Raw genomic sequence first — 27,324 nt, forward strand, 5'->3', positions numbered from 1 at the left:
ATTAATTGTGCTACACTTACCAAAAATATGATTATAAATAATTATACACACTTGGATTGGTCCTTGGAGTGTTCCTCTTAAGGTTTCGATTGTTAATTTCAATAAACTAGTAGTTTGCTTCTAAAAAAAATAAAATTTGCCCACAAAGACACATAATTTTCTTTACCAAATAATAGTAGAGATTAATCACTCTAATCGAACAGGACCGCACAAGATGAAAAACTCTTTCTCAAAAGTTAAAAGCTTTAATATTATTGTAGTTTCAGAGCTAGATTCTAACCAAAATCATTTGTTTAAACCAAAGGAGATATCCTACCATCCACTTGAATTTTTTTAGGGATACCGCCCACTTGAGTTGTTTTTTTTCCCTAGATAACATTTGTGACCCTAACACATCCTTACAAAACTAGCTTGTGAGGTGAGGATTGTCCAATCCGATAACGGAAATCTGATTCTGATAGTGGGTGACCCAATGGATCCTATTGAAAGCTCTGATACCATGTTGAAACTTGAGGTCTAACTCATCTTAAAAAATCGGTTTGTAAAGTGAGGATTACTCCTATTTATAAATGAGCAATGCTATATTAAGCCAAAATTTGCTTCACGAATCCATCAAGAAGTGACGTATAACCGTGTAAAGAAATTTGCAGTTCCGTAAATCATGGGAATTCATGGAGATCATGGGTAGTTAAAGTTTGATAACATGTGAAAAAACAATTCGCTATGCCGTTGTGATAAACCTTTCGCTATATATACCATTTCCATTTATAAATATGTGTTCAGGCAATCTTTTGTCCGATGTGAGATTCTTTTAACAGTCACCGTCTCACATACAAAGACACTTAGACACGCATATGGTTATATATATGAGTCAATATTTAAGAGACTTTCAATTTCAATTCCCTTTTTCTTCTTCTTCTTCATGCCCAACACTTTCAATTCCAAATGGACATATATAAATTTTTGAGATTTGATTAATGATTAATATGAAAAAAAAAGTAACGATTAATATTTAAACATACTCATACTTATGCACGTACCTCATAATTTTAACGATTAAGTTTTAAAATTGAAATTACACACTTCACTATAGAAGAGAAAAATCAAAATTTTTGTGTGTCATAATCCACATACTTTTTTACGGGTAGGATTCTTTACTTTCTATTACGGGAAGACTTCAAGTTCTTAAACTTAAAAGTGTGATTTATAGTATTTTTATCTTTAGCTTTCTTATTTATTCATGGCCTAATTAATTTCTTATCAACACCATTGGCAGATGGATTATAAACTTTACGTGATCCGGTGACTCTGATCAAATAAAGATGATGTAGTTTGGCATTAGATGTACACTCCTACAAAGGAGGGTGACATTGGATTGAGAATTGGGATCTATAAGGGACATCAATGAGGATGCCACCCTTAAGCTTTCTTCTAAGAGCTAGTGTGTTGAGATCAAATGGACATATTTCCTATCATATTTTTCCTTTTATTTGGACTTGTTTGAAACTCAAGTTCTCCATTGTCAAGGAGCATGGGCAGTGATTTATTGACAAGACTGTTTCTTTTCCTATTTTATGAGGTTTTCATGTGCCCTATGCAGTTCGGATTTTAGAATCTGAACTACATAAAAACGCCATAAAACTTCCAAAAACACGTTGAAATATTTCAGATTTTAGAATCTGAATGAAGCGTGCGATAAACTCATAAGGTCGAAAAATAATGACCTATTGACAATGGCGAGCACATCAATTTTTTAGCATGATAAATAGATCAATTTCAAACTAGGCTCTATGGGCTCATGAGGTTATATAGTATGAGGTTAACAAAAAATACGAAGCTCTATATTTCTCAAATTTCAAGAGAAGGAAACTAGTGTGGAGACAAAATATATTATTTTGGTCTTAAGCAGAATTGGACGCTTTGGATGAGTTCTACTATGCTTTGCATTTTTGATTTCTCAAATCCTAATAAATTCAGCAATGATAAGTAAACACAAAAATCCAAACACAAATACAACACCATGGGTAGTTTAGACATTTCAACCATAAATTAGGGGCAATTTTGTCAAATCCGCATACACCCATCCTGTTTCTCATCTTCCCCATCTTCCATACGGTCTCTCTATTCCTCCCCACAGTCCACATCACCGCCTCTCCCAACCACCGTCCTCACTCACCGCAGTCATCGCCACCGCGTCCTCCACCATCACAACCACCATCGTCCTTATCAGTGACCCGTTTTCACGAAATTCGTTCAGATCTGAACGTGTCGCCGCTGAAGTCCTCTTCTCCCTCTCGCCGGAGACCCGTTTTCACCACCACCGCGTCATTAGTGAGAAAGATCACGCGAGAGAGAACTCCGGTGAGATAGAGATGAAGAAACCAGATTCGTCCTCACCATTACCCTCACATCGGACTTCCAATCTGTTTTGTCGAAGAAGATAACGGCGGTGGTCGTCGGTGATTGAGAGAGAGCATGACTGAGAGAAGTGGAGATGATGGCAGTAGGGACGGATAAGTTCAGTAAACGTCGCCGGGGATGATGGCGAGAGATGGTATTGAACAGAGAAATGGCAAAGAGAGAAGGAAAGGAATTAAAAAAAAAAAATGAAAAAAGATGTATAAAGCTACAGTAACGTATGGTGTCTGTATTGTGTTTGGATTTTTGTGTTTAGTTATCATTTCTGTAATAAATTAGGATGTATTGAATTCATATTTTGTTGATGTTTGCTCTTTGTAACAGTTCTATTTTCCCTTTTTGTTTTTGTTGTTGTTTGCTTTGTACACATTTTTTCTTGTCAGGTTTAATCCTTTTGGGTTTTTCTAACAAAGTTTTTAATGAGATAGATGATGAACTCTCTTAGTTATTCAGACTTGAGTTCTAGTATAGTCCTCTCAAGTGATTTTTGCATCGTTCTCTCGGTTTTACTTAATATAAATTTTAGAGTGTTGCAAATAATATATGGCGGCAAAGGTTGTTAATAGTTGAGATGTCTTGATTTGTCATATGACATTTTTGTACTCTTTTTTTGTTTTTATAAAAATATTCCACATTCTTTCAAAAAAAAAAATTCCACATGTTTTTTTTAAACTTTTTTTTACGATAAACAAATTTATTCAATAGATAAACCATATACGAGTAAAGTAAAATCAAAATGAGGAAACTTTGTTCGAGCATTTTAGGGAATTAGTCACTTTAGTCTCTCAATGGAAAATGAGTAGTCACTTTAGTCCATGAATGCAGAGAAATTGTAATACAATCCTTGAATGTGGACTCTGTTGGTCAATTTCAGGGACTAAAGTGACTAACAGAGTCTACATTCAAGGTTTAAGTTGATTAACATAGTCTGCATTCATGGACTAAATTAACTAATAGAGTCTACATTCAAGGACTATTTTGCAATTTATCTGCATTCAGGGACTAAAGTGGCGACTCCTTTCCTATTCAAGGACTAAAGTGACTAATCTCCTAGCATTTTATAGCCTACATTCTTTTTACGAAGGAATCTTAGAGTAAGGGGATTGTGCCGAACCTATAATTCAGAATCATCTATCTTGACTATTAGAATGTTTTTGAGTAGAATTAATATAGCTTCTACAGCTGATTTTAATTTGAAACTATAGAAGGTTATACTCGAATTATTGTTTTTATAAAAAAAAACCTTTCAAATTAATATTTTTGAAAAGTTATACTCGAATTATTGTTAAATTTATTTTTACATGAATGTATCTAAATAAACAGTTACATTAAATTTACTTTTAACTAAAATTAATTTATTCAAAATCAATTTTTATCGTCACAAAATAAAAAAGACACTAAGATTAACGAGACATGATCAACAAAACACATAGATCATTCATGAACCAAGCTCAAAAGGTTGTTTTGCCTTTTTAACTCCTGCTAGTTGGTAAACTGTGATTCTAAAACATTCCATCTGTTTTAAAATGAATGTTATGTAAAAAAAAACTTGTTTTTAAAATGAATGTTACTTGCACTTTTCAATGTAAAAATATTACTTTACTTTTAATTCCCTCAAAAAAAAATTATTTTACTTTTAATTGTAGTATTTAATTAATTGAGTTTAAACCACTTTTAAAGTATTACACAAATAATAAATTAGGTTAATTTAATAAAATTGTCATCTCTTTCGACCTTATTATTACATTTTTTTTAATTTGTGTATAACCTTAAACGATATTTTTTTTTACAAACTTATGCTAAATTTACTTATTCACTTTGGACTATGTCTTCTTTTGTAACAAAAAAAATTATTTACTCACCCTTTTTTTTTTTTTAGGAAAAATAAGGTTTATTCACTTGTTTGGTGGTGACTGGGTTCAAACCCTAAACCTTGCATATTTTATGTATTGTTCCTGCCAACTGAGTTAATAAAGTTTATTCACTTATCAATTGAGCTAAATTTTTTAGATGATTGAAATTAATGATTTATTCTAAAAAAATAAAAAAAATTAAGCACCGATATATTAAATTGGCGGTCGCTGATCCTTCTCCTCAAATTCATATATCGCAGATCTCCAAACACCAAATTCACACTTCATCCTCCTTCTCTTCTCTTCTCTTCTCCCCACTCAGATATGGCATCCAACGTAAGTCCCTTTCTCTTTTATCATTCCTTTATACGCGCATCAATCACAATGTAATGGGTGAAATTTTTTGAGATTTTTTTCTTCTTCTGTTGTGATGGATCTTATTTCAGCTTATTCTAATCAATTTACGAATTGGATTTCAAAAAAGTTTCTGTTTTTAAGTTATTTTCTGTTCTGATGGATCAATAACCATATGAATCATATTTTATGAATTGGGTTTCGAAAAAGTTTATTTTTTGTGTTTGTTGGTTGGATCGTTTAGTGATTTGGAGTTTGGAGTGATTTAACTTTGAATGGTTGTTTACATTTGAGATCTTTTTGTTTGCCCCATTTCAGATCCGTTTAAAACGTCTATCCCTGTAGTGATTGTTTCTTATGCTTTGGTTATAGCAATTTTTTCTAACAATTTGTTATAATTGATGTTAAGGTTTTTTTGTCTTGATGTAAACTAAAATCTGATGATTAGGGATAATAGGATGAACTTTGCTGTGGGTTCTATGTTGAAGATTTGTGTTTAATATTGAGTGTCGAATGCCAAGACCAGTGTTGTCAAATAGTGGTATATAGCGCTGGCAGATTTGAACAAATCACATTTGTTCTGTGATACACTATTTAGGTTAGAGTGTTGTCAAATAGCAGCTATAGCGGCGTTATAGCATTGTAGCATAGCAAAATTTGAACAAGCTGCTATTATCTGTAATTGACAGCACTGCGAAGGCCATGATCTGCAGTTACTGCTGAGATCGCTACCATGAATCTCTGTGGCACCGAAACTTCTAATCAAAGACGTTTCCAGTGTCCGACATATGTCGGTGACTCGAAACCGAAACATGTGATTACATTCAATTATGTTATTTTTTCCCAATTATTATTGGTGTCCATGTGTCATTGTCGTATCTGGTGTCATTGGGAGTGCTTCGTAGCCAGGAATTAGGAACGAATAAGAGGAAAGTGTTGATTATTGAAAATTGCTCTTTTATGAATAGCGCGTGAAATTGAACAAGTTGTTCCGCATCAATTCTGCTTACATTTTGTTTTGATGATTATCAGTTTTACAAATTTGAAAAAGGGAGAGCTTCAAGTGTCTGAAAAATGCAGTTCTTTTTTGACATGTTGCCATATTTTTATATCTGTAGGGCTTGTGTCCTTCAATAAAAAACATTCTTCTTTTAGACTCTGAAGGGAAGCGTGTGGCAGTCAAGTATTACTCAGATGACTGGCCAACAAACAGTTCAAAGTTAGCTTTTGAGAAGTTTGTGTTCACTAAGACTGTTAAGACAAATGCAAGGACAGAAGGTAAGCATCAATGTTGAGAAATACTCAACATGATATGAAGTCAACTAATTTTATATTGTTTTCTAGTGTAATGCTTAATTGTAGGGGTATCAATCCAACACAATTCTTGATGTAACGGATATGCAACTTTGTTTTTAGGTTATTATATTATGCATTTTGGTTTGGTCTTAAAAATCCTTTTACTTATCGACGTTCATGCCAATAGTTCTATTTTTTTTTCTCTCACTTATTTGTCAATACTTGACCTCATAAGACGATAAGTCATTGTGTTACCTTGACGTAATGATAAAATGAAGACTTTTCATGACTATCTTCTGTCATAGACGAAAGTAGATTTTGCGTCTATCTCAGTCCAATCAGTTGGTGTCTTGCATATGTGTAAACGGTTCAGTTATATTTTGAAACATTCTCATGAGCCAGCATCCTAACAATTTAAGAAAAAGACCTAGTCATTCTTTACTAAAGTTTGCATGCCTTTATGACACCGCCTTCAATTTTGAAGTGCTTAATCAAACATCCTTTCGAGTGTATTAGGCGAAATAAAATTCTTACAGAAACCTTTACTTGAATGTATCAAAAAAATTTCATCCAAGTTAGCACTCTACTGTAGCACCAGTTTTTTGGCCTTTGATTTATATTAACTGATTGAGAAGTTCACAAGGCATTTGCTAGTAGTGGTAGCAGCATCTGTTCTAGTGATTTTTAACATGTGAATGGAACATGAACTTCCCCAAGACCCCTGGTGTGTTTGCTCTTTTATTTGTTTCCCTTTCGGGAAATCAAGATGCAGTAAAAAACACACTCTTCAATATACCATTGGTATCTGTTGTTTTATTGTAGAAAAACTTATGTGAGCACTCATGGTTATCATGTTTCGTTTAAGACTGATTTAGTGTTAAATTATTGTCTGCAGCTGAGATAACACTACTCGAGAACAATATCATTGTTTACAAATTTGTGCAAGACTTGCATTTCTTTGTCACCGGTGGTGATGATGAAAATGAGCTCATTTTGTCATCTGTTCTTCAAGGTTTCTTTGATGCAGTCACCCTTTTGCTGAGGTATTTATGGTCGTATTTTGTTATTTGTTTTCCGAATTAAAATCAGATGGGTATTGCTCATATTTGTGTTCCTTTTACAGGAGCAATGTTGACAAAAGCGAGGCACTTGAGAACTTGGATCTCATTCTTTTATGTCTTGACGAGATCGTTGATGGAGGGTATGTATACATTTATTAGCCACAAATTGTCTTTTCCATGAAAGTTTATTTATTCTTTTAACACCTCATTTTTTGCTTGAAGGATTATACTTGAAACTAATGGACCTCTTATTGCTGAAAAAGTGACCTCCCATAACATGGATGCTGATGCTCCCTTATCAGAGCAGGTAACGTTTACGTAACTTTCAGTTTAGTTTCTATCAATAATGTATGCTTTCTATTGATTTTTGCAACACAAATGCACAATGGCATATTACACCATCTTCAATCTGACAATGACTTTCTGATATTGCAGACACTAACTCAGGCATGGGCTACAGCCAGAGACACTTTCACAAGAACTCTTTTAACATGATGCACTCATGGTGATGTACTTAAATGTGTTTCTGATATTTTAGTAGTTAAGTTTTTCTGTTTATGAGAATTGTTTTATTTTATCCCTCCATTTGAATCTGTATTTTTTTTTACAAAAGCAAGAACAATATATTAAATCCAGTCTTCTGCTAAGATCTGGAATTGCTTTTCTGAATTCAAGTTACTGGGTAGTTGTACTATTTTTTTTTTATTTCAATGATCTTCCTTCTCCTGTACCCCTGGTATTATTTTCCAATGTATGGAAGAACTTAATAATTTTAGGTAAACAATGATTGGATAAAAAAAAGCAACCTAGATGTTTGGATATCCAGGTTAATGTGAAGATTTAGTTCCACATCATATATCAGCTACTAATGAAGTTTGTTGAATCCAATATCAAGCCATCCTTGCATCAATAAGTATTTACCTTAGGTATATAGTATACACACAGACTCACTTCAACATGAAACAGATGTCTGTGCATAAGTATCATCAAGGAGTATTCCTCAGTATTTTTTGACAGAAAGCACAGCTGTTTCAGGTTTAACTCCAAAATCAAAATATTCAAGGTTTTAACAATTGGTGGCTGTAACTGAATCTGACACCTATTAACAGTTGAGGCAGATGTGTACTGTTCATGAATAAGTTTTCTGTTCATTTCATCCTCGAAGCATCATTTTATCGAATGGTATTAGACCTCTAATAGAACTATGTTATGCCATTGTTGATTACGTCGATGAGTCAATGTTGCAATACTTACTCCAAACAATTGACTTTCAAATCCCATGGATTCTTGGCATAATTTAGCAAGTCCTACTTACATTCATCTAGGGGATGTGATTATTTGATTGCTGGTCGTTTCAATCCCAAATATCAAACGTTGGGAACCATGCAAAACAATTTAGGGCACTCATGTATTCTAAGCTTTGTGGTTCCTTCCATAGCTCAAAGCAGAGATTACATGAAACAACTGAACAAGTGGTTAAAGTTCTAACTTTATACTGCTTTATCCTTGTAATACGTTAGCTCGCATACATACACATTAAGGATTTTCTCTTGTTCTTTGATTGATATCAAGATAATTTGTTTAAGAAAAATTGTAGTAAAAGGAGCAAGTGGAAGAAATAGACGACTTTGAAAAGGGAGGGTTTTGGGGGTTTATTTTTCTTCATAATATAAAAATTCTTTTAATTTTGGAGAATTCAAAAATTGTATTTGAGGATGATTTTGGAGGGCTTTGAAGAGTTTATATGAATTTTTTAAATTCAATCTATGTTGTTATAATATTTTTAAAATTAAAAATATATTAATCATGATTTAATTTACGATTATCTAAAAAAATAATCTTTCAAATATTCAAAGAGAACAGGGTAACACAAGCTTCATAAATCAGTGGAACTCATTGTGAAACATAAAATATAGTACATCATAAAAAGGTCAAGGCAATGATGCTTTACATAAATACTAAAATCATATAAACTGTATAGTTTTAAAAAAGAAAACAACTAAAATTTACAAAGCCTTGGAACCCAAATAAACGTATGATAAACCATACATACACAGAAAGAGAAATAGTATAGCAACATTTTAAAATTAAAATTCCTCAAATGGCATTATTACAGTAATCAAATAGAAATACATAAACAATGTTTATCAGCTATAAATGAACAATCCAACTCAATCTGCTGACAAATAGGTGAGCCAGATCATCAATTGTATTGTTGACACAAAATAATTGTCCTTAATCAGCTATATACTTCCTTCATCCTGCAAAAGTTTAAGAGGTTTCCCTAACGCATGGCCACAGTTGCGCAGATTTTGCCACAATATCAAGACTTGCAGCTTAAGCAACTGCAATTTAGAACCATGGTGAGAACTTTTGGCAAGCAGAGACTAACTGGAACTGATCTGAGTTTATTTCTCTTGAATGTATCAAACCGACCACAACTGCAAAATCATCCTGAAAGAACATATAGAATTTGAACAGAAATCACAAGAAAAAAATGCAAAATGAAAAAATATTTGTGATTTAAAATACTTGCATCTAATGTTGCTTGGTCATTCGAAAGAATAACATTGAGAATTATTTTAAAGGGAGAGAAAATAGTTATTGTAATTAAATAGAAGGATGAAGGTAAAAAAAATGTGCCTATTATAATCATGTCATTGACACCATCACAAGAAGAAGTATGTTGTCTTGAATTGGTGTCTCTGCATTTTACATAACACACAACACATTTGTCTGTGCAACTCAAGATATGCATTTTATCAACTCAATCAAGAAAAACAAAACACATATTCTTCATGTGAGTTAATTATACACAATTGGAAGAAAAGAAACATACTTGAATCTTTTGGAATTCATAGTAGGACTTCACATGCTTTTATGTGCGGCAGATTAATCCCCATAGATAGATCAATGGACCTGCTTAGTAAACATTGATCCATAAAACAATTTTATAAGTATATACTAAGAATAATGATGTTATTTATTTTCAAGTTAAGGAAGTCTCTGGACAATTTTATGACATTGACGTAAGAAGGACAATAGAAGATATAACATGTGAGATTTGTGAAAGAGGGTGAAAAGTTTTCATACCCATTAAGCACTCATTTGATGAACAACTACATTTTTCATTCGAGTCTGAATCTTGTTGGTTCTTCTGTATGCAAGTGCTTTCCTTCTCATCACATCTTTCAATTGACTCATTGATCTCGTTGCCTAATTCCCTCTCATTGTCATCATCAACACGTCTTTCAATTGATTCAGACTCAAATTGCATTGATTCATTCAAATCTGATCCAAACCTCCGAGACAACTCCAATGCAATTTCCTTTTCCAAGTCCCTGTCCAAATTCATGGTGGCTGCAAGCCTTGGAAATTCTGAGTAATAAATTGGACAGATCCCACACTCTTTCAAACTATAAAAGCCATTATGTTTCCCTTTACTAGTTGTAACACTGAATTCAAATGCCTTTGCTTTATAATTCTTATAGTTGTATGGAATATTAAGGGCAAAGGGCAACCCGGTGCACTAAAGCTCCCGCATACGCAGGGTCCGGGAAGGGGTCCCACCATTCGGTGTATTGTACGCAACCTTACCTTGTTTTTTACACAAGAGGCTGTTTCCAAGACTTGAACCCGTGACCTTCTAGTCACATGACAACAACTTTAGCAGTTGCGCCAAGGTTACCCCTCTTGTATGGAATATTATACCACACAAAAACATGATCCAAGCTCAAATCTTTTTCATCATCCTGTATACGCACACTTCCCACACCATACTGTCTTCTGCTATATTTCGAATAGCTTTGACATTTGATTATGGCATCATTGTTACGCTCCTTCATTCCGTAGGATGAAGAAACAACAGCTGATAAAATTAACCCAATAGATTTGGAAAGGTGAGGAACTTCAATAGTAATGGAGGAAGAGGAACCTATTGTTCGGAATTTGAACTGACTTGGAACTCTGCGTCCAGGTAAACAAACACGAACACTGTTATAATCGTCGAAGTAGTCATCAACTACTATAGTATTGTGAAATGCGGCAATCTTCATCGTTAAGATGACATCTTCCATAATACGATCGAGGGAAGGTCCATCCAACTTCATGCAATTCCTGAATGAAATGCAACTCATCTCTCCTCTCATAGTTTGTGAAAGAGTCTTCAAACTCGTAACGTTCACCAATGAGATGCAGTTGTTAGCATGAAGCGTATTGATGCGTGGAGGAAGCTCAGGCAGACAACCAAGCTTCTTGCAATTGTTCAAGCATAGATATATAAGGTTTGAAAGATTCTTAATGGTTGTAGGCAAGATCTTCACATTGCTTCCATGTAGATATAAAAATTTCAATGATGACAAGGAATCAATGTTCACGGGTAGTTCAAGCAAGTTACCACAATCATTCAAAGTTAGTACTCCCAATGATTCCAGACCACCATCAAATATGGCTTCTAACTTTGATTTGGTTACTGTATTGCAATTAGAAAGAAAAAGCTTATACACTGTTCTCAAGCAAGAAATTTCTTTTGGTAGATTCTTAAGTCTTAAACCATGTAAATTGAGCTTCCTAAGCTTGCTCAGACAACCAATGGATGAGTGAAGTATTTCAATACTTGTATTGCTTAAATCTAATACTTCAATCAAATCCAAGGACAACGAAAATTCCCTAAGACTTGAGCACCCTTCGACATTGATCTTCGCTAGAGATGTTAAATGATTCTCACTAAAAAAAATCTCCAACTTTTTGCACCTGTCTACAAACAAAGCAACAAGCGTGTCCTTGGAAAAAACAGATGGCTGAACTTCACATAAATTTTCACAACCTGAGAGATACAACCATTTCAGTTTTGTGGCCCCAGACAAATCAGGGAGCTTCATCAATTGTTTGCTTTCCCTTAGGTTGACTGTTTCTAAATTCACAAGTTCCTATCACAAGTCAAAATGGAAAATCCATCATCAATTTTCATTAACTGATTCACAAATGTATTCCCACGCACACACACAGGCGCGCACACACACACACACACACCTGCATCCCGTGCCAAAGATATTCTACATTGCTGTGAGGCAGGTGAATCTCAACTAGTAGCTTTGCGCAAAAAGGGTGTGGTAGAGATTTCAAGGGACATTCGTTCCACTCAAGATATCTTAGTTTATCAGAAAGTGACATCATTTCTTCATGATGATGTATGACAGTTGATCTCTTCTTGGTCAAGGGGACATACAATCTTAGAAATCTTAATTTAGTCATCATGTTGAATGTGTCTGCCCGAACATGCAAATCTCCCTTTTGAGACAAATCCAATATTATGCCTTCAACTTTATGTGTACCCTGACGAATCAAAAGAAAGTCAGTGAAAACGAAGCAAATCAACTATAACTTTTAACAAGAAATACGTGGTTGCCTCTACTTAATTACCTTGCTATTTTTAAATACATCACAAACTTCTTCAGTATCTCTTAACCTGCTGCATTCTCCCGGGTCTCTGCTAGTGCGGTCTTCATTTTGCTGAACTATATCAAAAGCCATTTGTTGTAGTAAGTCATGCATTTGTATAAATTGCATACTGCCTAATGAAATAGTGATAAGAGCTTTATCTTCAAGCGTGACTAATCCACTGGTAGCGTTGAAACCAAAGGCATTTAGCATCTTTGTCACAAAATCTCTTTGTTTATCTTTGAAAAAGAATGCAATATCTAGAAAAATTTCCTTTTCTCGGACTGCCAATCCCTTATAGCTCACTTTCAGCACTTCTTGAATTCCACTTAAGGACTCCCCCTTGTTCTCCAAAATTTTCAACTCAGTTTCCCAGAATTCAGTATTTCTAGAATACAAATGTGCACCCAAAACTTTTAAAGCTAACGGAACGCCTCCTGCATATGCAACCGCCCTTTGCGAGAGAAGTTTGTAACCCTCTTTAGGATGGTTTTGCTTGAAAGCTCCAAAGCTAAAAAGCCTCAGAGATTCTTCAAAATCCCATTTTGAGACCTCATATATCCAGTCAACGTTTGCATATCTCTTGTTGTGATAATGAGCCTACTGTTTGGTCCAAGATCATCAAGTTCCTTACACAAATCTTCTAATTGTGAAGCATTAGCCACGTCATCAAGTACGACAAAAAAATTTCTACCGCTAAGCATCCTCTCAATGAATGCTGCTCCAAGAAAATCAGATGCAGTAATTTCTTGCTTTAGTAGCTCACTAAAAAGCTTATTACGGACGTATGTTAGTCCAAACTTTTGTACTTCTTCAGTTACATTTTCCATAAAGCAAGCACTGTGGTATTGTGCAGAGTGTTTTGCAAACATCTGTCTGGCTATAGTTGTCTTCCCTATTCCACCCATGCCCCAAATTCCAATTCTTGGATGTCTTTCCAGTAGTAACTCAAATTTTTTACCTTGTTTATCATTATGATCAAGGCCTTTCTGTTCATTATGATACATCAAGGTTAGCCTTTTCCAAACATCATTCACAATGCTCTCAATGACTTGAGAATCATCCCTAGCCAAATAAATAAATAAATAATCAATAAAAATACAAAATAAAGAATAAATATGAGATGAATCTTGAATATGATCAACCATTGGATATTTAGAAGTTTCTTTTTAACAGGAGAGATGACTTGTTAAAATTACTTGACTGTTGACGTTTTTCACAGTAACGAACACTTCATGCAATGGACGACCATACACAATAGAGTGAGATGGCTATTAGTAGGATGGGATGGAAATCTTAGATACCAATTTTTTTGTGTTGTAACTTATAGGTAGCCAAGCACTTGAGAATCCTCCTTTAAAAGCTAGCTATTATGGAAAAACAATCAATTCATTTAAGTACTCCACCAAACTATCTATACTAGTCGATATAAGACGTAGACACCCCATATACTCAAATCCCTATAATCCTATCGTCCCTGAGATCCAACGTCCCTGAGTCTGAATGGTAGATGAAATAATCATTTGTCAGACTTTATTTATCTCCAGCTGAGATATGGATTACCAGACCCACTTCCCCTTTAGCCCAAAAAAATGAAAAAAACCTATATCCAACACTATCAATTTTCAATATAGTGTGAATTTTTTTATTTCAATCATGCATTAACTAGAATTTGTTGGAGTGAGTTGTGCCCCTCAAGAGCAATCTCAGGGGATATATTCTTTAAATGTTGTTAATTTCTAAGGATCTGTCTCTTTTTAGAATGTAAAGTGAATAACATCAATTGTTAATTAACAAATCAAAGGTAAATATTATCGTACATCACAAAAAATAACGAGGTTGTTAAAATAACAATCATTGACTTTCTTACTATACACTTTAAGGATCATAATCCATTTTCTAATTACCCTGATTTAAGTATTGCTAGAAACTAGAAATAAGGTTTTACATGTAAACATCATTCCTTCCTCTCTTGTAAAGGATTACTGGGACAAATATAATTAATTTACCATATCATTTTGAGATGAGAATCAACATGTTTATCACAAAATCATCTTCAACAATAAATGAAAGTATATATGGTTATTCACACTTACTTATAGTTACGGCATTGAGAGTCCCATCCAGGTATATTAGCGGCTTCAGCAAGAGCAGCTCTCCACTTAGAAACAGTGTTTGCAAAGGATTCATTGCTGTTAATCACTTCCCCCTCATATTTGGCGAACGCTTCTGCGTAACTTCCTGTTTGCTTACGTACATGTGATGGATCTATGTTATAGAACACAGGTATGACTACCTGACCATTGTTTTTTCTGCATTCGAGTATTTTAAGTAGTTCGTTCAAACACCACGTAGAGGTCGCATAGTTTTCTGAGAAAATATGATTAGATATATGCTTGAGTCTTGGATTGCTTGTGCAAGTTGTTTACCAACTTCACCTCCCTTTTCAAGGTTATCATCGATGTATGTTCTGATCTTTTGCTTGCGTAAAGCATAATGAAGATGGCTTGTGAATGTTTCACGCGTGTCTTGGCCCCTAAAGCTAATGAATACATCATAATTTTCTGAAGAGGAAGACATGTTTTGATCAGCTATAACTAGTACCGAGGAAGGATCAACACACTTCTGACCAAAAGAGAATAGCAGCAGAGTATATATTGTTCTATACACCTTGAAGGTCAACGCAACCTTATCCTTAACTTGAGAAAAACAACACAAAAAACAAATTGATTAGGTTTCAATTTTGGCTCTTTCTACCAACCGTTAAAAAAATATACAAATTTGGCTCTTGCTACTGTGCATAAATCACTACATAACACATAGACCCTCTTTTCTACCTTTAATATAAAAGTTTCATCAAAATTATTGTACACCCACCACACCATATTTTATTCTCTTTCGTGGATATTAATTTTTTTTTTTTGAATTTCCTAAGTTTTTTTTTTTTTTTTAAATTACTTCATTTTTTATAATTTTTTTTTTCTTTGATAAAGACATAGAAAATTAAATTGCAGTGAAAAAAAGGTGCAGAGAAAAACTGGGGGACTAAAGCCTGAACCCAATGAGACAAAAAATAGCTAAACGAACCCAAACAAAGGCTAAGCCAAAACAAACACAAGATAACGATACTGTAGACTATCTAAATCCCTTCGGATAACTCGAGGCACTACAACAACTACCACAAAAGGATAATGCTAAGAAGGTTTAGAACCAATCCTTTACGTAGAAATGTGATTAACTTTAAAATGTGGAGAATATAGAACATTGGTGATGTGAAAGGAAGGTGAAAATATAGCAGTTCCACAGATGAATCATTAGGTAAAGTGACATTGATGGGTTTTAATTTGATAAAACGAATGAAGTAACTGTAAAGAAGAACAAATGTGCTCATTAGCACTTGAATCAATAAGCAAATTATGTGACTGAACATTCAAAGAACAAGAAATGACAGTGTTTATACCTGATGAGGGAGAGAAGTGATATGGTTAGTGCTAGCAGGATTACTGGAAGATGTTGAAGGAAGAAGAGATGATTGCTGAAGCAAGGATACAAGATGAATATATTGCTCTTGAGTCAAACCAGTTTGAGAAATAGCAGATGAACCCTCAGTAGCAACCTGAGAATCAGAATGAGTGTTAGAAGTTACTGCATTAGAAGAAGCATTTCCCTTATTTGTATTGGGGTAACCGTGCTTTTGGTAACAATAATCAATTGTGTGATTATTTCTATGGAAAAAAGTGCAATATCTAGAAGAATTCTTGTGACAATCGAAGAATGAATCTAGTGATTGCAACGCTCCCAAGCACCACGATCCAAATCATCTAGTGTAGGAATTGGAATAGATCCATCAACAAATGCAAGTTTGTTCCATAGTCACCTGGTTCGCAATTCGCCTTGGTACGTGGTACGGGTTCGGGTACGCGGTACGTCACTCTCAAAGAATTGGGTTCGTTAGGGGTATACATAGTCGGTACGTTAATTAGGTTCGCGGTACGCTCTAATATGTTATTCGGTTCGTTGTGAATAAAATAAATTATTTAGTTAAAATACTACATGTATAAAAATATTAATATCCTTATATTCATTCAAAATCCGAGCCTTATATAATTACTACATATATTTTTGTCAATCTATTTGCTAGATTTATTAATTTCTTAACAGCTTTTTCTTGTTTAATTCACTTACTGATGCATCGTTTTATCAAAGAGAGTAGTAATTGTTTTTGAAGGAATCAAAGAGATTAATTAATTAGCATTCAGAATGGTCACTGTAAGGACTCATTGGGCAGTACAATTAATTAATATTTTTAATACACTAAACTCATTCTCCTATTGTTTTTACCGAGAAAGAAGAAGAAAAAGAGAAAGCTCTCTCTCTCTAACCTTTCGTCTGTTCCATAAGATAAACATCTCCATCTTCACAAACACACGCTCCTTTCTTCTTCTCCCCTAAATCTTTCATGCAACCTGAAATTGTTTCTTCCACATCTTTCTGGACTCATGATTTTGAAATTCGAATCTGGAAAAGGGAGAAATCGGGACATTTTTCACGGTTTGCTCTTCTATTCAACCGGTACCTTACCTTCTGCGAATTCAACACGAATTTTGAAGAACCGGGTTCGATAAAGAACCGCGAACCGGTTCGTGCGAACCAATTCGCGGTTCTCCAGTGAAATGACGAATTCTGTGACTATGGTTTGTTCTTAGCTCCAAGAGCACGCTTCATTGAACGGTTCTATGCAAGGTAGTTAGAGCCAGTGAGAAGAGGAGTAACAACAACAGAGTTTGGTCCTTCACTAGGATGAACGTAAAACGCAGAATCAGTTTTCTGTTGTGGTGGTTGAACAATTACTAGAGCAATTTGAGGAGGCATCGTGAAAAAGATGAAGAATCAAGGATGAAAATGAAAACAGAGGAATAGATAAAACTGTGAAGAATCAAATCGCGAAGCTTAACGAAGAAGAAACAAGAATCTCAAAACAAAATTGAGATCAAGAACATGAAGAAATGGTGAAGAACACAGAGAATCTTCACAAACAATAGAGAAAAACGAGAAACGAAGAAGCTTGAAGATGAAGCTTCAATGGAGGAAACGTAACTGAATCGTAACAAACTTCCTCTCATTAGAGAGAGAAGAAACTGATACCATAATATGAAATGAACAAAAGAGGGAAATTTTTTATTGATGAATGAAGGAGTACAAACTGTATATATACAAAGAGAGTTAACTAACTATAACTATCACAAAGTAGAAAAGATAAATGCCTAAAATGCCCTCTAACTGTCTTGCTTGTGATGCAAGCGATCTCTCATGTTATGTTTCTCTTTCTTATCTCCTTTATTGTGCAATAATGGTGGAGCACTGGAAGAGCTGGAAGCATCGTGGTCTTTGCTTGTTGCTTCTAGAGCGCAGATGATCCCAGACCAGACACTTGAGATCCATGTCCTCACTATGGCTTCAAGGTCGGTTTTCAGGATCTGTTTTTGAGGAAGCAACGTCCTTGTGTCAGTATCAACGAGAATGGACTAAGCAAATAAATTCTATAAACAAAATCTATTAACCTTCCCAACAATTGATACAAACCAAGATAAAATAGATAGATATATGACAAATGAATGACAGCAAAACAAATTAAATCTTCTTGATTAAAAATTAAACTTAAAATAAGTTTCATGTGCTTTTAATCTCAACCATATTCCTTGCTTAAAAAAAAGATATATTCTCAACCATTCTTGGTCCTCAACTTTCCAATCAAACGCGTCTTATTTCGACAATAAATTTTCAAGGAACCTGAATAAATTTGATAAGAATAAAGCATCACCAGTTTTTACGTTTCTGTTCGATCAACTTACGAATTCTCCAGCAAGATTTTAAGGAGTAACCTCCTGGTTTTGAAATCATATACATCATAAAATGTCAAGGACATGATGTTTACATCAATACTAAAATCATATCAATATTACTTGTAACACCCCGTTTTCCCAACGTGAAAATTTCGTAAATAAATCAGAGTATTCATCGTAAACGGAATGTCACATTTCATAAAAATCATAAATTGAATAAATAAATATTTATCCTTCAAAATTATTCAGCTTAATCTTTAAAACTTCGCAGCGGAATTAGTTCAACAACATAAAAGTCTTTGGCACGCAGGCCTCATCATAAAAGTCTCATAAATCTTAGTTCAAAAATAATTCTTAAACTTCAAAAGCAATACGTAAAGGAACAGAAAATAGTATTAAAATCCCCATCCCGTTACGTATCAGAGCATCCTAGACACGATGTGAGGAGTCTACTCACGAACACAGCTAGTCTTTATTACCTGCACATTACCCACGGTCGAGGCAACATATACGCAGAAGGGGTGAGATTTCTCAAACAATAATATTAAGCTCATAAATCATAAATTACATTTAACAACATAAACATCTTATAATTTAACAACTATAATCAAATACATAGACATCATCATTTCATCTTAGCAATATACCATCATATAGCAGTCACAGTCATCGTCACATATCATCATACTAAAAGACATCACAAAGTAATTCGTTAAAACATCACAACTTAACAACTTGACTTGACAATGCATCTAAACTCGACTATGCAACTCTTAACGTCTTAAACCATCTTGAATCATCATGAAATGCAAATGCATGTGGTACCATTTTAGGGCATAAGCCCTCATCGTCGTTGAGCATAAATATACTCTTAGGGCATAAGCCCTCATCGTCGTGGTTGAGCAAAAGCTCCATCGTCGTGGTTGAGCAAAAGCTCCAGGGCATCAAGCCCTCAACTTTGAATGAGTATGCATGGACTCAACATCTTACATCTTAGAAACCTCATGAACATCCTATAACTTCTTGACTTAGACCGACATTTTCATCTTAAATAAGATCAACAACAACATATGCATCACTTATAAAGTCACATCATATTAGCATCATAACTTAACAGTATCAAATGATAACAATAGCATCTTAAGCATCACATCAACATAAGCATCATAAATAATACATATAGTGCATATATAACAATATCACATCATTAATAATCTTAGTCATCTTAACTTAGGGTTCCTGGACAGCTTCTAATAATCTAGACATCCTTCCTTCCTTACTCCAAGTTCATCTTAAAACTACACGATCTTTAAATAGTAACACATCTTTAAATATCACATTTAATTCGCATCGTCAAGTAACTCATCAAGTATACATCAAAAAAATCATTTAATAATAATTAACATATCAACACACATCATCAAATACATTAAAAGAAATAGTAGGAATACTTTGATTATAATAATCATCTCTGTAAAAAAAATCACTTTTAAAATAGAACATATTATTTGGACCTACCATACTGACAGTTCCCATTGAATATATACATATATATATATATAGTGCCTAAGCCTTTACCACATATAATAACCCGTTTATGATTCTGTATTAATAATCATATATTATATATACAATATGCAAGCTTATAACATTAAAATAGCAATAACTAGCTAATGGTGAACATGCCTATATACGGTTTTCGGTAAGAAAAAGAAGTATACATATACACGGTGCATAGGCCTTAACACTAGATAGCAACGAAGGTATAGATTTATCATATCATATAAATAACAAAACCAAAAACACATTTATAAAGGGCAGTGACCAAAATCGAATGGCATATGTACATAATCGATTCATGAATAAATAGATAAAAACGATTAGATTAAGAATTGTAATTCAACATGCACGTAATTTTCAAAGATGAATAACAAATCGAAGGAACAGAAGTATATTATGTAATCAAAGAAGTAAAGTAAACTACAAGATGCGGTGAAGGTCAACAGGAACGAAGAAAAGGAAAAGGGTTTGTTACGCTTCGAGTTAATATTTATTAAGCACAAACTCGCTCATAAACCCTAATCCTCTTAATCTCACAAACTCTTCCCAACTTTGTTAGATGTAAACAACTTAATATTAATGCAAGATAGTCTCACCCTTACCTTAGATTGTTTTTCTGAAATCAAAAGCAGTGTTCTTCGTTCCTAGGGTTCTCTCTCTCTGAGTTCTCCTCTTTCTCCAAAAAGCGGTTTCCGGTAAACTCTTCCTAACCTAAGCTTCTCTATTTATAATACTAAAATATTCTTCTCAAATCTATTTAGGCCCAACAACTTATTCTTCTTTCTATTCTAACCCCCAATTCCACTCAAACTAATAATCCTCATATTCTAATAAATAATATTTCTCTACTAAATATATAATAATACACCAAATAACAAATATATATATATATATATATATATATATATATATATATCTATAACAAATTAACAAATATATTTCTGCACCAAATAACATATATATTTCCACACAAAATAACAAATATATTTCTACACTAAATAACAAATATATCTCTTCATCAATTAACAAATATATTTCTACACAAAATAACCCCACAACTTAATTTTTATTTTATTTTCGAATCTTATTTTATTAAACAATAAAATAAGTCACAACGTCTCATAAATTTCTCTAAAATCATATAAATCACATAAATCATATAAATCACACTAATCATATAAATATATAAATATATTCTAAAACTAATTAAAATAATTAAATAAAAAGGAGGGCGTTACAACTCACCCCAACTTAAAGGAATTTCGTCCTCGAAATTCAAGCACAATAGAAAATAAATTTAGTCATTACTTCTTCAAACAAAACACAAAAACCACATCAAGTTAGTCAGTTAAACATGATCACATAAAAAACATAACTACTAACTAGAAAACATGACGACACGACACAACGACTCATTTACTTGGCCGGACGGACCGACCTGCTCTGATACCAATTGTAACACCCCGTTTTCCCAACGTGAAAATTTCGTAAATAAATCAGAGTATTCATCGTAAACGGAATGTCACATTTCATAAAAATCATAAATTGAATAAATAAATATTTATCCTTCAAAATTATTCAGCTTAATCTTTAAAACTTCGCAGCGGAATTAGTTCAACAACATAAAAGTCTTTGGCACGCAGGCCTCATCATAAAAGTCTCATAAATCTTAGTTCAAAAATAATTCTTAAACTTCAAAAGCAATACGTAAAGGAACAGAAAATAGTATTAAAATCCCCATCCCGTTACGTATCAGAGCATCCTAGACACGATGTGAGGAGTCTACTCACGAACACAGCTAGTCTTTATTACCTGCACATTACCCACGGTCGAGGCAACATATACGCAGAAGGGGTGAGATTTCTCAAACAATAATATTAAGCTCATAAATCATAAATTACATTTAACAACATAAACATCTTATAATTTAACAACTATAATCAAATACATAGACATCATCATTTCATCTTAGCAATATACCATCATATAGCAGTCACAGTCATCGTCACATATCATCATACTAAAAGACATCACAAAGTAATTCGTTAAAACATCACAACTTAACAACTTGACTTGACAATGCATCTAAACTCGACTATGCAACTCTTAACGTCTTAAACCATCTTGAATCATCATGAAATGCAAATGCATGTGGTACCATTTTAGGGCATAAGCCCTCATCGTCGTTGAGCATAAATATACTCTTAGGGCATAAGCCCTCATCGTCGTGGTTGAGCAAAAGCTCCATCGTCGTGGTTGAGCAAAAGCTCCAGGGCATCAAGCCCTCAACTTTGAATGAGTATGCATGGACTCAACATCTTACATCTTAGAAACCTCATGAACATCCTATAACTTCTTGACTTAGACCGACATTTTCATCTTAAATAAGATCAACAACAACATATGCATCACTTATAAAGTCACATCATATTAGCATCATAACTTAACAGTATCAAATGATAACAATAGCATCTTAAGCATCACATCAACATAAGCATCATAAATAATACATATAGTGCATATATAACAATATCACATCATTAATAATCTTAGTCATCTTAACTTAGGGTTCCTGGACAGCTTCTAATAATCTAGACATCCTTCCTTCCTTACTCCAAGTTCATCTTAAAACTACACGTGTTGGAACAAAATGTGTTTAACAATGAACCTTAAAGGGTTTTGATGATAACAAGGTATTAAAAATTGTAAATTGGACTAGCTAATATTTGTTCAAGTGTACAGGACCATAATTATAAAGTTACATCATCATTGGTTCTGAATGAGCAAATAAAGAGCTATGGAAACAACAAAAATTTGAAGCTTGGACGCTCCTGAAGGCAACTTGCTACTGAAGAGAAAAAGCGCTCCTGAAGTCAAGCTGCTCCTGAAGAAATAGCGCTCCTGAAGTAAGCTGCTCCTGAAGAATAGTGCTTCTGAAGACAAGAGGTCCAGAAGCCACATCATCAGAAGCTGCGTCATCAGAAGCTGCAGAAGTCATATCATCAGAAGCTGCATCATCAGAAGCTGCCTCATCAGAAGCCATTTCACCAGAAGCTGAATATCAACTGGATTTGCAAAGAATCAAGAATTGAAGAATTATCAATGCAAAAGCTGTCTATTGGATTCGAAAACACAAACAAAGGATTAGTGGAGTTTGCAACGGTCATTTCAAAGGTGTTTGAAGGCGTGTGTTTGCAATTTGGACGAAAGCGTTGACATTGTACTTTGTACGAATTGTACAACCACGTTCTCCACTACTCTGTTTTGTGTCCGCGCTACAGGACAAGAAAACAGCTCCAGAATACGGTTTCGCCTGCATAGATGTTCCTTTGGATAAGGAATGGATTTCAAATTTGTTCTTCATAGGACAACAGCCAAATCAGGCAAAAGATTATTGGTGAAAGATCAAGCTTCAACAACGACTCTTTGGTGTGCTGGCAATTTCACAACGTCTCTCTCACACCTCTATATAAAGGAGTGAAGACCTAGAGAATTGGTAATGCAAGAACGCTGAACGAAAGACTCACAAGATTTTCACAAGTACCAAATCTCTGCTGAAATTGTTCTGCATTCACTTAGAATTTCTGTGTCTCAAAGTCATATCTTAGAAATTCTTAAGTCCATTGAGTCTGTATCTGATTTGTATTGTGAGCACCTCTGATTGTATATCAAGTGTTCAACCTTAAACAATTTTCTGTGTAATTTTGTTTAGTTAGGAAGTCTCTTGCAGTTGTGCTTGAGCAGGAAGTCTCTTGATTGTGTTCTTGAGCAAAGGAAGTCTCTTGCTTGTGTGCTTGAGCATTGGAAGTCTCTTGCTTGTGTGCTTGAGCATTTGTAATCAGATATTACTCATAGTGAAATCTCCTTGGAAGTGCAAGGGGGACTGGACTACTTCCGGATTGTGGAAGGAACCAGTATAATTGCTTTGTGTCGTTCTTCTTCTCTCTCTCTCTGTTTTATTCCGCTGCATTTAGATTCTGATTATCACTTCAGAAGCTGTCTCGCTTAGCTTCTGATCAGTGTGTTCAGTTTTTAGGAGAAACGAAGAATTTTTCTAAAACACAATTCAACCCCCCTTCTTGTGTTTTTCTCACCTTCAATTGGTATCTAGAGCCTTGGTCTGTTGTGTAACACTTAACCGTGCAACAGTCAAAGATCTGAGAAAAACATGTCTACTCCTACTCCTACTGGTCCTGGTGATACTAGCTATAAACATGTCTCACATGATTATAGTGATAGTAAGAAAACCAGTATTGGAAAAGTTCCAAAGTTCAATGGAGATGCTGAAGAGTTCTCTTGGTGGAAGACCAACTTTTACAGTTACATCATGAGCCTAGATGAAGAATTATGGGATATTCTGGAAGATGGTGTTGGTGATTTAGTCCTTGATGAAGAAGGAGCTGCTGTGGATAGAAAGAAACATACTCCAGAACTGAGGAAACTTTACAAGAAGCATCATATTATCAGAGGAGCTCTTGTCACTGCCATACCCAAAGCAGAATACATGAAGATGAGTGACAAATCCACTGCTAAAGCTATGTTTGCTTCTCTCTGTTCAAATTATGAAGGGAGCAAGAAGGTCAAAGAAGCAAAGGCTCTCCTGCTTGTACATCAGTATGAGTTATTCAAAATGAAGGATGATGAAACTATTGAGGAGATGTACTCAAGGTTTCAAACCTTAGTTTCTGGTCTACAGATTCTAAAGAAGAGCTATGTTGCTTCTGATCATGTAAGCAAGATACTCAGAAGCTTACCTGCCAGATGGAGACCAAAAGTGACTGCCATTGAGGAAGCTAAAGATTTAAACACTTTAAGTGTCGAAGATCTTGTTAGTTCTCTCAAAGTTCATGAGTTAAGTCTTAATGAACATGAGTCTACTAAGAAGAGTAAATCAATAGCTCTTCCATCCAAAGGCAAGTCATCAAAAGCTCTCAAAGTGGTTGAATCTGAAGAGGAAGAACAGTCAAGTTCAGACTCTGAACCAGATGCTGCAGAAATGGCCATGCTCTCAAACAGACTTCAATATCTGGCCAAGAAGAACAGAAAGTTTCTCTCCAGAAGGGGTAACTCCAGAAGCTCAAGGAAAGAAGATCAGAAGGGATGCTTCAACTGTAAGAAGCCAGGTCACTTCATTGCTGAATGCCCTGATCTTCAAAGAGAAAAGTCAAAGGACAAGTCAAAGAGGTCTACATTCAAACCAAGCAAATTCAAGAAGCAGATTAAGCAGAGTTTAATGGCAACCTGGGATGATTTGGGTAGTGAATCTGGATCTGATAAAGAGGAAGCTGATGAAGATGCAAAGGTAGCTGTTGGGTTGGTAGCAACAGCAACTTCAGAAGCTGGGTCAGATTCAGACTCAGAAGATGAAAACGAGGTATATTCCAAAATTCCCAGAGATGAACTTGTTGAGTCACTTAAAGAACTTCTTACACATTTTGAAGTAAGAACCAATGAGTTGAAGGATTTAAAAGAAAAATATGCTGATTTGGTACAACAGCAAAAATCAACTTTATTGGATCTGAAAGCTTCTGAACAAGGACTTAGGGGCTTTGACTTCATGTGTAAAACATATGAAGATCAGCTCAGGTTCTTATGTCAGAAGCTACAAGAAAAGTGTAATGAAAAACCTTTAAGTAACCATGAAATTGCTCTTGAAGATTTTATTATATCTGGCATTGACAGAAGCAGAGTGGCTTCTATAATTTATAGCATTTACAAGAACAATGGCAGAGGAATTGGTTTTCCAGAAGTGAAACTGGAGAAAACCAATCTAAAGTCTTGTTGTGAATGCATCAAGGAAGGTCTGAAAACATTCTTTGTACCAGAAGGGGCTGAGTTGGAAACTGTTGTTCAATCAGAACCTGAAGCTTCTAGTTCTAAGGCTAAGATTACTTCAAAGCCAAAGAACTCTAAGTCAAAGGCTATGATCAAATCTGATTCCAAAACTTCAAAGGTTAGGATCCTGAAAAGATCAGAACCTATTCCTCAGAGTCTGGTGAAACCAAAATCTGGGGTTCTGAAGTCTAAGTTTCAGAAGAAGACAGTTACTGCTTCTGAAGTACCAAAACCTAAGGTGATGGTTAATCAGAAGCAACCCAACTCACAGCACAAGGTACAAGAAGTGAAGAGTAAAGCCTTAAGTACTAACCTTCCAGGACCCATAGAACAATGGGTACCTAAATCTAAAAATGTCAATGATGCAGGTATGTCTAAGAGCAGTGCCAAAGCAAAGATCATGGTACCTAGACAGTGGTTGCTCAAGACACATGACAGGAGACAAGTCCATGTTCCTCAGCCTAACAATGAAAGAGGGAGGAAATGTGAAATTTGGAGGCAACCAGTCAGGCAAGATCATAGGTACAGGAACTATTGGTAACTCCTCTACCTCAATTAATAATGTATGGTTGGTAGATGGTCTTGAACATAACCTTTTGAGCATTAGTCAATTTTGTGATAATGGTTATGATGTGCTTTTTGAAAAACCCAACTGTACAGTAATCAACAAGGAAGACAAATCCATTGTGTTCAAAGGAAAGAGAGTTGACAATGTCTATAAAATCAATTTTTCTGAACTGGCTGATCAGAAGGTGATGTGCCTACTATCAGTGAATGATAAGAAATGGATGTGGCACAGAAGGTTGGGACATGCTAACTGGAGGTTAATCTCTAAGCTTAGTAAGTTACAACTTGTGAAAGGGCTACCAGACATTGACTATTATTCAGATGCACTCTGTGGTGCATGTCAGAGAGGGAAAATTGTGAAATCATCTTTTAAAACAAAAGATATTGTTTCAACCTCAAGACCTTTAGAATTACTCCATATTGATTTATTTGGACCAGTAAGTACTGCATCCTTATATGGAAGTAGATATGGATTAGTCATTGTTGATGATTACAGCAGATGGACTTGGGTGAAATTCATAAAGAGTAAAGATGTTGCATGTGATGTATTCAGTAGCTTCTGCACTCAAATTCAATCTGAAAAAGAATCAAAAATTTTGAAAGTCAGAAGTGATCATGGTGGAGAATTTGAAAATGAGCCATTTGAAGCTTTTTGTGAAAAACATGGAATTTTCCATGAGTTCTCTTCTCCTAGAACACCACAACAAAATGGGGTTGTAGAGAGAAAGAATAGAACTTTACAAGAAATGGCCAGAACCATGATTCATGAAAACAATTTACCAAAACATTTTTGGGCAGAAGCAGTGAATACAGCATGCTATGTTCAAAACAGGATCTATATTAGACCTATTTTGGAGAAAACAGCATATGAACTCTTTAAAGGAAGAAAACCAAATATATCTTACTTTCATCAATTTGGATGTACATGTTACATTCTGAACAACAAGCTCTACCTAAAGAAATTTGATGCCAAGGCCCAAAGAGGAATCTTCTTAGGTTACTCTGAAAGGTCAAAGGCATACAGAGTGTATAATTCAGAAACACTTTGTGTTGAAGAATCTATGCACGTTAAATTTGATGACAAGGAGCTTGAAGATA

The 27,324-nt window shown here is 34.6% G+C and overlaps 1 protein-coding gene and 1 pseudogene across 2 annotated transcripts; one reads left to right on the top strand and one right to left on the bottom strand.

Moving 5' to 3' along the window:
- Nucleotides 1–4,514: 4,514 nt before the first annotated feature.
- Nucleotides 4,515–7,676, top strand: LOC146897089 (coatomer subunit zeta-2-like). Its single transcript, XM_085731503.1, has 6 exons — nucleotides 4,515–4,607; nucleotides 5,744–5,903; nucleotides 6,817–6,964; nucleotides 7,045–7,122; nucleotides 7,205–7,289; nucleotides 7,418–7,676. Exons 1-6 carry the CDS (start codon nucleotides 4,596–4,598, stop codon nucleotides 7,475–7,477), a joined length of 543 nt encoding a protein of 180 aa, XP_085587629.1. The 5' UTR covers nucleotides 4,515–4,595; the 3' UTR covers nucleotides 7,478–7,676.
- Nucleotides 7,677–8,928: 1,252 nt separating this feature from the next.
- Nucleotides 8,929–15,048, bottom strand: LOC146897090 (disease resistance-like protein DSC1; annotated as a pseudogene). The gene is made up of 6 exons (XR_015021127.1): nucleotides 14,518–15,048; nucleotides 12,404–13,486; nucleotides 12,014–12,316; nucleotides 10,671–11,910; nucleotides 10,076–10,456; nucleotides 8,929–9,901 (listed from the first exon to the last, which is right to left on the bottom strand). The product of XR_015021127.1 is annotated as a disease resistance-like protein DSC1 (transcript).
- Between the last annotated feature and the right edge of the window lie 12,276 nt (nucleotides 15,049–27,324).

Source organism: Medicago sativa, chromosome 8, assembly GCF_051527215.1.
Source record: "Medicago sativa cultivar Bolivia chromosome 8, Bolivia_mono, whole genome shotgun sequence".
In the NCBI taxonomy this organism is placed as follows: domain Eukaryota; kingdom Viridiplantae; phylum Streptophyta; class Magnoliopsida; order Fabales; family Fabaceae; genus Medicago; species Medicago sativa.